Source organism: Passer domesticus, chromosome 16 (genome assembly GCF_036417665.1).
Source record: "Passer domesticus isolate bPasDom1 chromosome 16, bPasDom1.hap1, whole genome shotgun sequence".
NCBI classification, from domain to species: domain Eukaryota; kingdom Metazoa; phylum Chordata; class Aves; order Passeriformes; family Passeridae; genus Passer; species Passer domesticus.
In genome coordinates, this window is record NC_087489.1 from 428,430 (window position 1) to 444,458 (window position 16,029).

Genomic DNA, 16,029 nt, shown 5'->3' on the forward strand with positions numbered 1-16,029 from the left:
CTGGAGTCTTTCAGGGTCATAAAGGTATGAGAGAAGCTTATGGGCAGTTGGAGGGTAAGGGGTATTCTGCTTGCATCCCCCCTCCAGCAGCTGTGAGTGCTTTAGGTGGACTGCAGGAGGTGGCCACACAGGCATCCTCTGCATGGCCCCCTGCAGGGTCTCTGCTGATGGAGATGTGATTAATTGGGCTATTAGGCTGACCTGATGGGGACATTTTTATGTTCAGACTGGAGCATTCTCTCATCTTTCCTCACTGGTAGTCCAAGGAACCACTGGGAGCAGTCTGTTGGTGCTCGAGACTGGTGCTGGTTGCACAGTGTTTTGGAGCTGCAGGGCAGGTGCTGGCTGTGCTACTTCAGCCACACAGGAATGAGCCCAGGCTCTTAGTGGTGTTGCTGGTGCTCTGGGGGTGGTCACTGCCCTGTCAGACTAGGAAAAGCTGCTGCACTTCAGACAAAGCTGGTGAGGGCTGCGCTGTCACACCAGCAGTTTAGGATCACATATGCTGGCTATACCACCGAGTCTTCCCACCAGTCTGGCTGGCAGAAGCGTTGTAGGTGAGTGTAGGACAATGGAGTGCAGAAGGAAGACCAGGAACATTGTAACATCACACAGCCCTTTCCTAGGGTGATATCTGCAGCCCAATTTCTGAGTGTTCCCCAAAGCTCTTCTGTGAAAAGAGCTGATTTTTGCGAGATCAGAAAAGGCCACAAACCAAATGCTTCAGCTCAGGCTCCAAGACTCAGGCTCACTCCTGCAGTCACCATGGCCTGAGACCTGGAACAGTTAAAGCAGTGATGACCAGAGCAGCAGCTGGCCTTGGAACAAGCTTGTGGATTGTTCTGGGCTTCCATGAGCAGTGCAGTTGGAGCCAGTGCTAGAGGGCAGCTGGGACACAGCTGCTCGAGAGGAGGCACCAGTGGCTTGTCCACTACCTGCTGCTGGTTGTGAGAGTGATGTGTTCCAAGGGGGCAGCACGCCTGCAGTGCTGGGTGCTCTTGCTTGTGCTGTTGGATTTCTGACTGGTTTGAGTCTCCTTTTCACGGAGCCTTACAAGAACTTTTTGCTATGCCTGCAAACAGAAATGGTGAAAGCAATTTTGCTCATGGCAGCTGATAGACACCATGCCCTCATGTCTGTTGCCCATGTGCCACCTCAGCTCCTGAAAAGGCTGGGCAGATGTTGGGGATCACAGGTGGATCACCTGTGATCCTAAATTGCAAAGCAATATGTATTCTATTTGCCATCTGTTAGAGGTGTGGCAGTTATCTTCTGTTAATTGGGCAGTTTTTCTTCATCTCTTCCACAAACCAATCCTCCCTCCAGGGAGACACCTGTTGTTAATGGGCTATTGAATGTCACTGTATGACTGATAAAAATTACATCATCATCAAAAGATGTATGGCCCAGAGGGAGGAGCCAAGCATTCCTAACTGGATATAATCTGAGTTTTTGGGACACCAGATCAGCCTTTTCACTGGATTCCTAGAGGAACAGCTGCCTTTTCCACTGGATCTTCAGAGGAAGACTACACTCTTCTACAAGATCACTGCTCCAACAGAACCACATCTGCCATTCCAGGAGGACTGCAGCCACCATTCCAATTGGGCTGCTACCAACACCCTGACCAACAGGGTGTTGGGTTGTATTCTGACTGTCAGTGGTTTTTCTTTCGTATTATTGCATGTATTTTAGGGTTTTTTTCCCTTTTTCTAATAAATTGTATTTCTGACTTGGAATCTCTCACTGCTGTTGCTTTCAAACTGGAACAACCTCTCTGCAGGTTCAGCTTGAGATGGAGAAAGGGCTTAGCTTTAGCAGCTGCCTGATGTTTTACAGGACAGGGCAATCACAAGGCCACCCCTCCTGGCAGAGAAGTTCACTGCTGTCATTCCTCCCCTTGAAAATGTGAAGGGTATCCCTGCCCTTGTCCACTAGAGATACTCCATTTCTTTCTCAAACCAGAGATGCACAGACATTCTGCCACCTCCTCAAAGCTCCTGGGTAACGAGAGGCCAGTTTTTAGCGTAATTCTCATTGAGGTTTTTAGTCCAATCCTTACATGGAGCTTTGCACTAAATCAGCCCTGTGGGAAGGCAGAGACCTGAGGAACGAGCAGGTCTGCGTCGGGAGCTCTGCAGCACTGGCAGGAGGCAGAGATGGGAGGCTCCCTGTCCTGATGCTGCCCAAATGCTGGTTTGATGTGGGTGCAGCACAGCACTGGCAGATTGAGCAGAACTGGCCTATGGAGACAGTGCCAAGCTGGGGCTGTGTGGAGCAGGACTCTGGCTCTGGCATACCCATGGACTGTCTGCAGGACACCCACCAAAAATGAGTTGGGAAAAGTTGAATTAGTTACTGAGGTTGCTGCTTTTAGACCTCCTGTTGTCCTATACCATTTGTTAGCCATGACAAATGATGAATGGTGGCAAGAACTGGTTGTGGGTGCAGTGGGCTGGGGAAACCAGCTCAGGTGTTCATCATCCCATGACAAGGGAACAGGAAGGAACATGGGTGTTTTGAGTGAGGTGGACCACATAGGGACCTGGCCAGAGGTGAGTGCTTACAGGTAGCCATGCAGGAAAGCTTTTGGGACATATGGAGTCACTCATCAGCATGACTGTTCCTTCCAAAGCAAGGGACACCAGCTGAGGACTCTGTCCAGGCCACAAGGATTTGAACCTGCATCTCCTGCCCCAGCCTCTGCCTGGACCTTCCTCTGTCTCACTATATAAAGTATCCATTTTGTCTTAAGTGCTTAGTGTTTACAGGCACCATAAAGGTGTGTGACCTCTGTTGTCAGGGCTGGATGATGTCAGTGGCAGGAATTGAGGCCTGAAGTCCTGAAGATGTTGAGAAGGTCGAGGCTGCTCTTAAAAGCTGCATCTTCTAGTGGAGAACTAGTGGGTTACGTCAGTTCAACTCTGCTCAGACACTTTTCTTCCATTGCTTCTGTGCCATGTCTGGTTTTTTGTTCAGATTACAAGTGAGCCAGGAGACCAGGTGGTCCATGGGGGATGTAGAGGATGTGGAATGGAGGAGGGAGTGAGGTCCTTCCTTTTCAGTGAGCTGCTGGATTTCCTCAGCTGCCTTGCAACAGGCTTCCCTGAAACGACATGGACTTGGTGCCTGCTGGGGAAGACAAGGGCACTGTAACCGCAAACAGTCCCCAAATGTCTCCATCTCTCTGGGTGCCTCTCAGGAACCCTGGCCAGTCCCAGGTTGGCAGACAAAGGAGGGGAGCCCCGAAGCGGCCGACAGCGGGGGGACACTCTCTGGTGCCCCGAGGGTACTGAGGGCAGCTGGGCTAGTGACCTTTGCAGCAGAAGAGACACTGGAGACATCAGTAGAGGATAAAAGGCCGACTCTCAGCAGGGAGCCAGCCCAAGGTTTATTCGGAGCTCCCGAGGGAGCCCCACACCTCAGTGGGTGCCTTGCTCAGAGTAAAACAAAAGGAATCTCAAGGTTACATTTAAAGCGGGGGAGGAAATCAAAGGTAGATACATTTGCTGACCAATAAAGACCCTCCAGGGATGCAACCTTAGGGATGGACATTTGGGATAGCGTATGAAATAATACTTGGGGGGCTGACTTCTGGCCTCGGACTAATCATTCGACGACTTGGACTGAAAATTCAGATAGAGGGGATGGGATGCTGAGTGACTGACAGAGAGCCAGGGTGGGGATTTGGGGATGATCTCAACGCAGGAGAAGGATTACACAGGTAGAGGGAGGGGGTACAAAAAGGGGCACACCATTTGGGGAAAATAAGGGGATTCAAAACCAAAATTATTACAAAGTGTAAAAGCACACTACAACACCCAAATACTGGGCTAGGGTGTCCCCTGGTGGGTGTTACCTCCTCGCTCTCGGGACATGTCAGTCAGACCCTATAACCCCAGGGACCACAGGTCTGTAGAGCCTCATCTGCAAGTGGACAGCCCTGTAAGGAATGAGGAAGTGAAGAATCTACAGCTTCTCCCAGAAAGCTAAATCAGGCTTTCTCCAGCTAAATCATGATGTCTGGGTGCGGTGATGTAGAAATGCCTGCTTGTCTGTGTGTCCCTCCCAGCCACTCCCTGGACAGGGCTTCCTCAGGCCAAGGGCACAGGCTGAGGGTGGGCACCCATCCCTGCAGATGTGTAGCCAGTTCCCAGCCTCTGGTGCTCTGATCAACAAGCAAGGGGTGAGAAACTGTCCCAAAGTAGAAAGTACCCAGATGTGGAATCCTGCTGTGATGATGGCACACTCACCTGGTGAGTCACTCAGCTCCCATCCTTGTGTGCACCTTGGGAGCAGCCTGGAGGTCAGCTAGACCTGTGGGACCTCCAGCAGCACTCTGACAAAAACAAGTACAAGCAGAAGCACAGTGGGGAGAGCTGGACACGAAGCTCATCCCTGGTCTGCTGCACATTGGTGTGGAGGGGGGAGACCATTTCCAGAGGAATCAGTAATCCTCCTGCCCCAGAACGGGATGCTGCAGCAGCTCTGCAGACTACAGGGCCCCCATGGGGGCTGTGTTGAGGCAGCTGAGGGCTCTGACAGAGGTCTAGAGACAGGAGAAGACCCTGTTGGCACAGACCACCCTCCTTCTCACTGCCATGCAGGCCCCAGAGTGGCCAGGCACAGAGGAGTGGAGGGTCTCAGGGAGGGAATTGCTCCAGCCAGGCACAGAGGCCTTGGTGATCACTCTCTGGGGCTGCTCCTTGGGTGCATTGCCCTGCCACAAGTGTAATTGTCTCAGCTGGAATGTAGGGCTGTAGAGTCAGCACTGGCAGTGTCAGAAGCAGAGCCGCCAAGCTCAGGGCCAGCTTCCCGATAGCACCACTACAGCCCCTGAGGGAAAGTAGCTGAAGGACACCTCACTGGGAACTTCCTCCCTGTTTCTCAGGAATGTTGCCTAACTGCAGACCTTTGCCCTTGGACCCCTGCCTGAGCTGGGTCAGCCATTTCTGTGATGATGGAGATCCTGGTCCAAGCCCATGCACTGACTTCCTCCCCTGACCCGCCTCATCGCTGTAGGATTTTTCAGTTCTCATCTGGTCACTGTCACTGTCCCTGCTTTGCTCCCATTTACCACTGGCCTGTCCTGCGCTGGATAGGGCAGTGCCCTCCCAGCTCAGTTCCCGCTCATCTGTGGAGTTGTGCACTCCACAGCACTCCCTGACAGTGAGTCCTGTGGAGTGCACAACTCTGCTCATGCTGAGCATAAATAAAGGCTTTACAGGTGACACCTGAACTCCTTCACAGAAAAAGCAGAGAAGATCCAAACTGATCCTTCCACTTGCTCAACAGCAAAGCTTGCGAAACAAGACAAAAATGCTGACTACTCCTTGCCTCCCTACCTCAAATTCCCTATAAAATTTGGTCTCAGCATGATAGAGGCTGAAGAATGGAAGACAGAACAGGTTTACACAAGGGAAAATGCCCAGAGACAGTATGGTCTAGCTTGAAGAAAGTAAAAACAAGGCCTTGGAAATAAACTCTTTATTTCCACCACAAGGATCTGGTGTTTGCTGTCTGAGGGCGCTTCAGCTCTCCAGTCACACACCTCATTTGCATCAGATGAACTTTGGGCGCTCTGCTCTGTGCCGTGCTCTGGCCTGGGCCGGAGGGATGGGCTGTTGGGAAGGCTGTGGGTCCTTGGCAGGGAGAATGTCCTCAGCTGCACAGCTCTCCATTTCACCTTGGGATGTGGGTGGGTTTGCAACAGGCCCTTGAAAATTCTTGTCAGGGGCTGGTGCAGGCCCAGGTTGACTGATCCGCTCTAATACTGAGTCAGCAATCCGATTTGACATGGTCCTCATATCCAAAGTGTTGGCTAAGGCTGTTGACTCTAGGTTCTTTTTTCTTTCCAAGATCTCCTTCACCACTGCACAATCTTCAGGCTCCATGGTTTTGGCATACCCAGCCCCTTCTGCAGAGGCAGGCAACATTGCTTTCAGGCTCTGCTGTTCAGATGCTCTGGGGAATCCTTGTCCTGCTTCCATGCTCTGCCTTGGAACTGTTTGGGATGACTGCACTTGTCTGTTGGAAGCATTTCTCCCAGGAAGCTCCAGGATTTCAGTGTACTCACAGCCAGTATCTTGTTCAAACTGAGAAGTTACAGAGGATTCCAAGGTGTAGTGAACACTCTCAACAAACTGTCTGGTGAGTGTGTCAAGGGAGGTCTGTGAAAGTGCTCTGTCTGCAGTGTCCTTGGATTTGGCTGCTTGGGTGGCTCTTCCAGCAAGAGGCAGCTCCTCCCACTTGGCTGCCACCCCTGTCTCAGCAGCTTTGGATGTGCTGGATGCCAGATGGTCCCCCAAGATCTCCAACACTGTTGCTACAAGCTCTTTTGCCATCACTTCCATTTTCTGATGGTAATCTAGAGAAATATCTGAAAGTTCTACTCTCATGCAGCCTAAAAGTCTTCCTCTGATTCCCCAGGCAGCCCTCTCTAAAAAGCTGACATGCTGATTCTCAGGAATCTTCAACCTCTCCAACAGTCTGTACACCACAGTCTCAACGAGCTCTTCAAGCTTCTTGGCTTCTGCTGCAGTTAGTTGCTCAAACACAGCATTCAACAGGCCACTGGCAGTGCAATCTGGCTTCCTCTGGGAGTCAGCAGCAGTGCTGGCATCCTTCTGGCCCAGCTCAGCTCTGGAGAAGGTTTGGCCCTTGTTCAGAGCTTCTCTCCCTTTTGTGCATCCCCCTGATTTTTGGCTCTTGGGTAGGCTAGAAGGCTTTTGAGGCTGCAGCTGCCACTTCCCCTGGCAGGAAGTGTTGGTGATTCCTGGCAGGTTGGGGCCATGCTTTAATTTGGCCCAGGATGGCGGAAGTCCTTCCTGAAAGGTAACACCAGGTTGTGGGTTATGTTGCTTGGCCCTTGCGTGCTGAGGATTCCCATGGGCCCAGGCTTCAGCCAGGCCACGAGGGCAGGAGAGAAGGGCTTCCCTCAGCACGGTGTGTGCTGCACATGGCCCTGCTGCCCGTGCCCAGCTCAGTGCCCTGCGCTGGCTCAGCTCCCAGCCATGGAGTCCTTTCCCTGCCACAGTGCCTGGCCCAGCAGCACAGCCCTGCACAGCCCCATGCCTCTGAACACAATGCTTTGCCTACCTCTTGCTGCCCCAAGTTCTGCTCTGACTGTTGCTTGATCCTGGTCAGGTACTGCCTGTACTCGTTGAACTCCTTCACAGAGCAAATCACCTATGGAAGGACAAGGGCAGAATCCTCCAAAAACTGTCAAGCCATGCAGTCGGCCTTCCCTAAAACAGCCTGACCCCAGTGGGAGAGGAGCTGCCCCCAAGCCCTCCCCCATAGCCTGGTGTTGGGGCCACTGCTGTACCCCAGCCAGGGCTGAACAGGCAGTGTGGGGCAGGCTGAGAAGGGCAGGACTGGGGCTTGCCCGGGGGATGGTGGCACTGCTTCTGCTCCCAGGGACACCAGCGCACGGCCCTGTCCTCTGGCAGCAGCAGGCGGCTGCAGCCAGGGCTGAGGGAGCCCCGCTTGAAGAGGGCTGTTCTTGATCAGCCTGATGTCCAAACCTACCTTGTTGTCACTGGTGATGAAGCCCTGTCTCTTCAGTATCCGCAGGATGTCCTTGCGCTTGTGGTAGTCCCGAAGGATGGGGTCATGCAGGCAGTTGTATGCTGGGCTGAGGTGGTGGCAGTAGGGATCATCCAGAGTGAAATAAGGAAATGGCCGGTGGAGCTGTAAGAGAGAATTTCCAGAGTATGAAGAAGGCAGAAGAGTGGAGCAAAGAAGTATCACATGGTACCTGTGAAAAGGTAAAGGTCTTCTCCATCCTTTTGTAGGCACAGAGACCTGCACAGACTACAGGGCTGGGCTGTGGTGGGTTAGGGGAGAAAAGACAGACCACACAGCAACTCCACCAGCAAATAGGTATCTTAGGCCACCAGGAAGAACTGCAGACCCATCCGCAAATTAACTTTCAAAGGTTCAAATGCAGACAGTAGAGAGTGGATGAAATCAGTCTCCTTGGGTTAGGCAGGCCCAAGGGCTGTGTTGGCTACCTCCACCTCCAGAAAATCTCTACCTTGGGAAGGTGCAGCACAAGCTGGAGGACAGCACAGTGTGTATACCCCAGGCAGGGAAGCCCAAGCTATTCCAAAGGTGTCAAGAAGGCAAGCAGAAGGTTGGAATTTCCCTCACCCAGATGCCCCAGGGCCTGGCTCATCCTGGCTGGGATGAGCTGAAGGGATGAGTTGCCCTGGCACCCAGACACACAGAGCTGCCTGCTGAAGGCAGAGGCCTGGCCTCATACATGCACAGTACCAGAAACCAGTGCAAAGATGGTCAAGTGCTTTCTCCTCTGTATTCCAGGGAGCCTGGAGCTTCCCTTGCCCAGTCCTGTCCAATTGAAGGGCTGCAGCTCCTGCTGTATAGCAGGTGGCTACAAGAAAATCTTTGCATGATCGGGACTCTATGAAAGAGATTTTCTACCCCTTTCTATTTCCTTTACCTTTTCACCCAGCTTTCCCCTGCAGAAGACAGGCTTGGATCCAGGTGCCACTGGGATCTTGACTGTGAGTGGGAGGTTCAGCAGTTCAGGGTCCATTTTCCTGGTATCTCCTTCTCCCAGGTGTGGTCTTCTGGGGCTGAGATGGGAAGACACAGACACTCAGGTGTTGCCCAATAAGCCTCCTGGCAGTCCTGAAGCCCTAGAGCATCACGCCATGTCCCAGGCTCCCCAGAAGAACCCTTTGTATTAGCCCATTGGTCCCCTCCCCTCTAATTCCCAGTGCACTCAGCAGTGCCTCTGCCTTTCAGCAGGACACCAGCAGTGGGATGGTGCTCCACAGCTCATGCCAAGACCTCTCATGGTGTTGTGATCCCACTCTGACTCTTGCTCCAGAGACACAGCAGCTGGTCTCCTGGCTAAATATAGCTATGGGGCATTATTACATCATGGTGATGTCACATCACTGCATTGTCACATCACCACGCTGACATTGTGTCACACAGAAACTGCCCACCACACCTGGGGGGAGGGGGGCCCACCTGAAGGCCTCTTGGGACAGCCCTGTGGGCCACCCCGTCCGTGTGACCCACCTGTCAGAGCTCCTGTCCACAGGCCCCTTCCCCCTTCCCTGTCATGTCATTCTGTCAGCAAACCTTCCTCACCAACAGGAAGGAATGGGAGGAATTGCCACTCCAAAGATGCCCAGTTTGGGGGCTGCTTTTACCCCTTTCCCTTTTTAGACCTTCTTCCCTGTCATGGCCAAGCAGCCACAACTGGGGGAATTGCAGTAAACTGGATATTTGGTCCATCCCTGGCAACATCTAATTCCTGGTTCACATCTTGAAAAACAGTAGAGAAATACAGGCTGAGGGAAAGCCCTCTCCTCCTCTTTCGTCCGGCTCCCATTCAGCTCAGACGCCTTCCTGCCACCTTCCCAGTCTCCCCTGCCCTGGCTTCTGCCATCCCCATCTGCTCTCACTTCCTACTCCTTCTTGGCTGGATTTGGTGAGGTCTCTGGTGCCCGTTCCTCCAGCCTGTCGGGTTCCTTGGGGCAGCTTTTGCACTGCAGAGCCCTGGCAGCCTCGCTTTTTGCACAAAGGCAGGAGACAGGCAGAGCAATCTGTTGCAGGTGCAGTGACTGATCACCATGGGGCTCTTGGGCAACAGCGAGGGGCGCAGCCCAGGGTCGGCGTTCCTCTGCTCCCAAAGCCGTTTCTGGCACACGCTCCAGCTGCAGCTCTTCTCCATCTCAGCCAGGGAGGAGCAGCATCGGCTGTGCCCCAGCTTCCCTGTGCCACAGGTGCTGCTCAGCCACGAGGGCCGTGAGCCCCATACCACGTTCAGTGGGCATGGACTGCGATGTTCCCAGCATGGTGACATCCCTGCAGAGTAATCCACTGAAGTTCACAGTGCAGAACTGCAGCAGCTCAGCAAGGGTGGGAGCAAGGAGGTCTCTGCCCAAAGTCTTGGCAGGGTCTGATGAACAGAGGGGATAGAGGAAAGTAGGGCTGCCTGCCTCCGTTCTCCCCAGTTTGGTCTCCTTCCTGGACCACAAAGCTTAGTTTGTCCATATTTACTACTTTATATGAGGGGAAACTCTGAACCCGATTTTTTCCAGCTGATCCAAGCATGGTCTGTCATCAACCTCCACCAGAACAGGCAGAGACCAGCCAGGTGTCTGTGGAGGAGCACTGTTCCTGTTCCCTGGGAAGAGCTGCCACTCCACGGCCAGCCAGAACAGGCAAGTATGGCAGATGTCTGAGCACTCATGATCATTTTAACTGTGTTCACTAACATTAGAGAAGCTGGACCCCTGGACAGTGAAAAAGGAGAAATGTCACAAATTGGCGCAGACACATCCCTGAACTACCAAAAGCCATGTGCTGTCAGTGGGAATAGCAAAGCAAAGGAGTCCAGTAGGATCTAGGATCTTCCTTTTCGGAGAAGAAGGAAATGGTTCTCAGGGCAGGTGTGCTAAGAGTCTTTTTTTAAGTGATGTAACTCCAGAATGAAATACAGTGCTGTCTAAAAACCCATTACACAAACGCTATGCTGATGTTTTGGTAAAATAAAAAAAAATCTATTTCTCTCAAAACTTTAGGGTTATTTTCCAGTTGCTTCTATTTTAATTCTTTCTGCATTTTTTTTTCTCTTCTAGACATCTGCAATGATAAGACCACTTTTGAGATTTCGAGGTTAAAATATAAATCCAAACTGAAAACTGTATTTTCAACCTTTTTTTTTCCCCTCCCTGTTGCAGTACTTTTAGCAAGCCACTCTGCTTCCACAGATTCCCAGCACACAGTTCACAGGCTCTGTCACAAAAGCACTAGCACCTACTGCTGTATAGTGATGGGGACACTCTGCTTTAAACCATCCTTTGTGCTCTCTGGGTGCTTCGATGCTTGTGGCACTGGGCTGAGGCTGATGTCAAAGCAGCAGCCAGATTTGCGTAGCAACAGCAGCTCCTGCAGCTGTAGGAGGAGGAAGACAGAAGGGAAAAGCCCTTGGGCCATGTTGTGTCTTCCTCCGAAGCCCAGAAGCACGTGGCGGCGCTGTGTGGACTACCTTGGCCACAGCAGTTACTCTTTCAATCACGAAACCTGACAGGCAGCAACCTGTCAGTCTGGTGATCTGTGGCCTCTGAGCAGAATCTCAAGGATTATCCCAGGAAACCTACCTGAACCAGGGAGAATTTATCCACCCAAAGTGAAACACTGTAATATTTGACATTAAGAATTCCAGCATACATAGATGTTTGCTCTACTGTGTCAATGTGGCTTGCGCTTTAACCCAGCATAAAACTACCAAAAAAAAAATTAAATTCATTTGCCCTGAACAACTCTGTAATCCACAGCTGAACCCCCAGTCTTCTGGCTGTACCAGAGGGTGAACACAGCTGAGGGACAGTGACGACTCCCTCGGATGGGCACTAGTCAGGCCCACCCTCTTCCCCGACACATGGGGCACCAGCCGAGGGAACCGAGCCTAGCCGGCGGCGGCTGGACAGCCACGGGCGTGTGCGCGCAGGAGCGCTCGCATCCCGACATCCGCCTCAAGGGAGGCTCAAGAGGTCAGGCCGCCAACTCTCCCCGATATTTCACCGCCGTGCAACCCCAGCGCTCACGCTCCCTACAGGGCCGAGCTCCCGCCGCCCGGGCCGGGCCGCTCCCCACAGGGGCCGCTCCCCACAGGGGCCGCTCCCCACAGGGGCCGCTCCCCACAGGGGCCCCGCCCGGCTCCAAGCCCGGCCCCGCCCCTGCGCGCGCCCTCCGGGTGGAGTGGGCGAACCTCCCGCGCCGCCCGCCCCCCAGCGGCGCCGCATCACGGCGGCCATTTTGTGCGGCTGCGGTCGGTGCGCGGGGCTCGGCGCGCCGCGGGCCCGGGCGGGTGGCTCCGTTCTAACCCTTTTTCCCGTACAGATCCCTCGGTAAGAGTGCGGCGGCGCCCGGGCAGGCCGGGCCGCCTGCCCAGTCCCGCGCTGCGGGCCCGCGGCGCGGCGGGGAGGGAGGCCGGGCGGGCGCGTCCCCGCGCACAAAGGGCCGGGCCGGGCGGCGCCTCCCGCCTGCGGCCTCGGGGCGCCGAGCGGGGCCGCTCCCGCCTCGCTGCGGCCGGGCACGCTGAGGCCCGCGGCTCGGGCCGGCCCCGGCCGCTCCTCCGTCCCTGGCTCCCGCTCGCCGCCCGCGCAGGCCGGCCCGCGGAGCTGCGCGGGCAGGTGAGTCTGTGCGGGCCGAACGCGGGAGCCGCGGGCCCGTCCGGCGGGGGCGGCCGAGTGACCTTGCGGCGGCGGCGGGGCCCGAGCCGGGGCACGGACCGCATGGCGGGGTCGTGCCAGGGCCCGAGGCGGGGATTTGATGGGTCCGGAGCGGCGCCCGGCGGGCCGGCTGCGGCGGGGAGCGGGAGGTGCCGGGCCCGGCGTGTCTGGGTTCCGGTGCGCGGCTGGACGGCACCCGGACCCGGGAGTGGGGAACCCGCGCAGAGCAGGTACTTGCCCTGCCAGATTTTCAGCACGGCAAGGGGAGTCTTCCGTTCGTTTTCTGTCCCATTAAATCTAGAGCATTTATTATTCCATTCTGTCCCTTTAAACCATTTTAAAAGAACAGAAATGACGGTGGATATTTTCACTAACCCCGAAGTTGCCTTGTGTCGTACCTGTGTAATGCGTACCGTCGGGAGGCACTATGGTGTTCTTCCTGGCAAGTCTATGTTCAGATATGACTTACTACCAGCAAAGTGGATTTTTGTACCAGTTGGTAACCTGTAGCCATTCCAGGATTTAGTTAATATAAACAGGTACAGTTTCAGGAAACCATTTTATCTCCTTTACTGACTTAAAATCTGGGTGCCAGAGATGTTTCTGTGGTCCCAGGCTGTTGTTTCTCGCCTAAATACTTAAAAATAAATCAGGAGAGATATCTGAAAGTTCATGAGTCCAAGTTAAGTAGAATAAAGGTCACTAGGATACAGAATTTTGCTGTGTTGTATGCAGTAGGGAATTGACCAAAATGTTAAAGCAGTGGTAGTGACTTGAAGTAACCTTCTGTAAGTATCTGTACAGCAGTTAGTAATGGAGCATCTCTGTAACTAATGCTTTTGGCCTGGGTTCATTTAATTTTCTATAATGAGTAAGGATCCTTTTGCAGAACCAGTTTCTAAAAAAAAAAAAAGAAAAGGCAAGCAAGAAGGCTTAAGCAAAGAGCAGTCATAGAATAATTCTCTCTTTTAATTTTTGTGTGACTTCTAAACTTTCGTAGTAATAAAGGAAGGTGACTTAGATGAATGTGTGCTATTTGAATGCATGCTAAATTAGCTTGTGGAAAAGTTCAGTGGTTTACGCTCTTGCTGATAACTTCATGGATGTCTCCTCAATGGAAATAAAATTTTACTTGAGCAGGCTGAGAGTAAAATCTGTGTGCCTGTAATTTTAAGGTCAAGTTGGGAATGAGGCTAGAGTATTAATTGCTCATAACAGTACTGCCTTGACTGAAATGTAAGAAGCATGTAATTAATTCTTAGCTTTAATTGGCAAAGCTCTCTGTAGCACTTCTTTTCCTCCTGTAGTTCCTGCATGACCTAGGCAATGATATTGACTTAATTCTCCCTCTTGGCCAGGAAAGGAGAGCACAACCCCTAATTTAATAGTAGGGGATGGTTAAATTTTCTGTAACAGCACATTTTGTTTATAACTGCCTCTGCAGAAGATAGGTATTGTCTGTAGCTGTAATTCATCAGGCTGACAGGCTAACTCTAGCTCTCTTACCTGTGTGACCCTGTCCTGTGCACATATGAGCACTTGCATTTTGAGCTGAGCTAAAGAATGTACATGGGACAGGGGAAGGATTTATTGTTCAGCCCTACAAGTGGTTGTTGTCAGTATTTGAACTGTACTCTTGATGGTTGCCTAGTTGTATGGATACAGTGGGGTTTTTTAAATCTTAAGAAGAAAGAACTGTCCTTTGGACTGGTGCATACTGCGAAGTCTTGTGAAATGCTAATGAGTTCATTGTATGTCTGTGTAAGTCATCTTTTTTTTTTTTTTTTTGCTTCAATTAATTCCTTGTCTTCATACTTCGAACTTCTTTTCCTTGCTTGCCTACAGGTTTGTTTTGACTGCTTGTACTTCCTGCAGGAAAATACTTTCTTCAGGTGAAAACTGGTGGCTTGGAACTCTTGGTTTGTCTTTGCTGTCCAAATACCAGTAGCTACATGGCCTGTATATTTCTAAAGACCTTTCAGAACTACTGGCATTCCAGTATTTTTGTGACTGCAAACACCAGGCTTAAATGATTATGCATGCATGGATGTATACTGTGTCTGTGGTGACTGGCTGCAGATAATAATGCATATTGGAATATAAACACTCCTTTTGGAGGCGTGTTAGTTTGTTGACATGCCTGTGTGTTGTTTTACTGGGCTTGAGAACTTTCAACCAGCCTTATTTAAGTGTACGCAGCTATGATCTGCCTTATTTTTTTCATAAATCTACCTGAAATGGAGTTCTTAGGATTGGTTAAAAGGAAATTGATTAGAAAGGAAAACATGTCTTCATCTTGGTAGCCGGTATTAATGAAAAGAGAGGAAGCACTGTTGCTTATTGTGCGAGGGTTTTTGTTGTTTTGTGGGCTTGATTGTTGTTTGTTTTGTGGGCTTGATTGTTTTGGGTTTTTTAATATGAAGTTACTATCAAAGAGCTTTTCTGATCTTGTTGCTAATGTTAAAATAGTAGTTTCAGAATTGACTCACTTTTCTACTGCTTAAAATCATCACTTCTTTCCCAAGGAATTGGATAATATCCTCTTGTTCCACAGAGTCATTGAATAAAGAAACTGTCTTCAACACCTCTGTGCTTTAGATGCAGAGCTGAGCATCCTTAGCCTAGACCTGTGCATCAGTGATGCAGAGACAGTGTTATTGGTAGGGTTTGAGTTAGAATTTCAGTTAGTTTTAAAAGCATGTGTTGGCATAGCAGGGGTTGTGAGTACACCAGGCTGGAATTGCTCCCTTATACTGTAGTTTGCTGATGGCTTTTTTTGCTCCAAGATCCCTTGTGTTTGTATCCGTCCTTTCCCCGTGCTGCACCTGTCTTTTGTTGCAGTTGCCAGGCTTGCAGAAATAGGCTTTTACAGTTTTTTGTTTTTCCTGCTGTCCTTTCATCTCTAAGCTGGGAGACAAGTCTGCATGCAGCCTTGAAGCGCACCCCTTTCTTTTCTTTTAAAACAAATAGCCAAGTTGCATCCTTCTTACAGGGTGACATATGCACAGATGATCTGTCTGCTTAATGAATTATCCTAAATAAAGACATAATTTTTATCAATACTTATGGCAGTATAACTTGGAAGATTTTCCTTTATTTGGATGTCTTGAAAATATTCTCTTTATCAACAATTAGGGTAGATTTGGTTCTGTCAAGGCAGGAAGCAATGAAACAGAATGCCACGTCTAGGAGTCAGAACACTGTATACTGACTGGCTGGAAGCAGTGACCTCTGGGATTTTCAGTAGCCAACGTTGCAAGTGCTGGAAATTATCTGTGAAAAAATGTTTTTCAGACTTTTTTTTTTAAATGGATATTTTTACAGGTAGATTTCTTGTAGGAGTCAGAAGTCCCAAGTCCAGTTACTGCTGCAGGTACTGTAACCAGATACTTTTTGTGCTTTCTGATTTGCTCCTTCCATTTTCAGTCATAATGTTTTCATCTGATAGCTGAAATTCATGTTGATGCTTGATGATAAAATCTGAGGTTCAGCATCCTGCTGTAAGTGTATACTGTGCTGCTGGAACACCCAGAGCAGCCTCAGAGCTGGGATATCACAGCTGATGGGTGCGGTGCTGTGTGGTAATTTAGCCAGGTAACTGGGATCCCTGTCCTGTGATGCAGGCATTGACTGGGAGATCAGGAAGAGGACAATCATTTAGCCTCTGGAGGCAACTCCTGTCAAGTGTGAGGGAAGAGTACTGTCTCAAGGATGATGTAATGTGTGCAAGGAGGTGGACCACCATAGAGGAAGGTTCCACTACCGGAGAGAATCGGCTGTGCTGGGGGTAATCTATAGGGATTCAGATAAC

At 51.2% G+C, this 16,029-nt stretch overlaps 2 protein-coding genes across 23 annotated transcripts in view; one reads left to right on the forward strand and one right to left on the reverse strand.

Moving 5' to 3' along the window:
- Positions 1-5,472: 5,472 nt before the first annotated feature.
- LOC135282179 (uncharacterized) lies at positions 5,473-11,362 on the reverse strand. Of its 5 annotated transcripts, XM_064391730.1 has the most exons (6): positions 11,145-11,362; positions 10,805-10,938; positions 8,465-8,600; positions 7,531-7,692; positions 7,099-7,188; positions 5,473-6,827 (listed from the first exon to the last, which is right to left on the reverse strand). In XM_064391730.1, the coding sequence occupies exons 1-6, from the start codon at positions 11,214-11,216 to the stop codon at positions 5,562-5,564; spliced, it is 1,860 nt and encodes a 619-aa protein (XP_064247800.1). In that variant the 5' UTR covers positions 11,217-11,362; the 3' UTR covers positions 5,473-5,561. The 5 variants fall into 5 exon arrangements, with proteins under 5 accessions (XP_064247800.1, XP_064247801.1, XP_064247804.1 ...); XM_064391731.1 differs by lacking the exon at positions 10,805-10,938 and having other exon boundaries at positions 11,145-11,302; XM_064391734.1 differs by lacking the exons at positions 10,805-10,938; positions 11,145-11,362 and adding an exon at positions 8,818-8,946.
- Positions 11,363-11,753: 391 nt separating this feature from the next.
- PHF20 (PHD finger protein 20) overlaps positions 11,754-16,029 on the forward strand; it is a 72,928-nt gene continuing 68,652 nt past the window's right edge. For 7 of the 18 annotated variants that reach the window (XM_064391119.1, XM_064391121.1, XM_064391128.1 and 4 more), the window contains exon 1: positions 12,304-12,448. In XM_064391119.1, the coding sequence (XP_064247189.1) occupies positions 12,319-12,448 (130 nt within the window). In that variant the 5' untranslated portion in view covers positions 12,304-12,318. Of the gene's footprint in view, positions 11,895-12,303; positions 12,449-15,542; positions 15,592-16,029 lie in introns of those variants that run through there. The other 11 variants (XM_064391124.1, XM_064391123.1, XM_064391133.1 and 8 more) reach the window with 4 other exon arrangements.

Excerpts from the sequence above, each read along its gene's own strand:
- LOC135282179 (XM_064391730.1), bottom strand. The coding sequence starts at position 11,216 with ATGTATGCTGGAATTCTTAATGTCAAATATTACAGTGTTTCACTTTGG. Across the intron at positions 8,601-10,804 it reads GTCCCCATCACTATACAGCA|CCCCAGAAGACCACACCTGG; the intron begins GTAGGTGCTAGT and ends TTCCCATCTCAG. Across the intron at positions 7,693-8,464 it reads GGGGAAAGCTGGGTGAAAAG|CTCCACCGGCCATTTCCTTA; the intron begins GTAAAGGAAATA and ends TCTCTCTTACAG.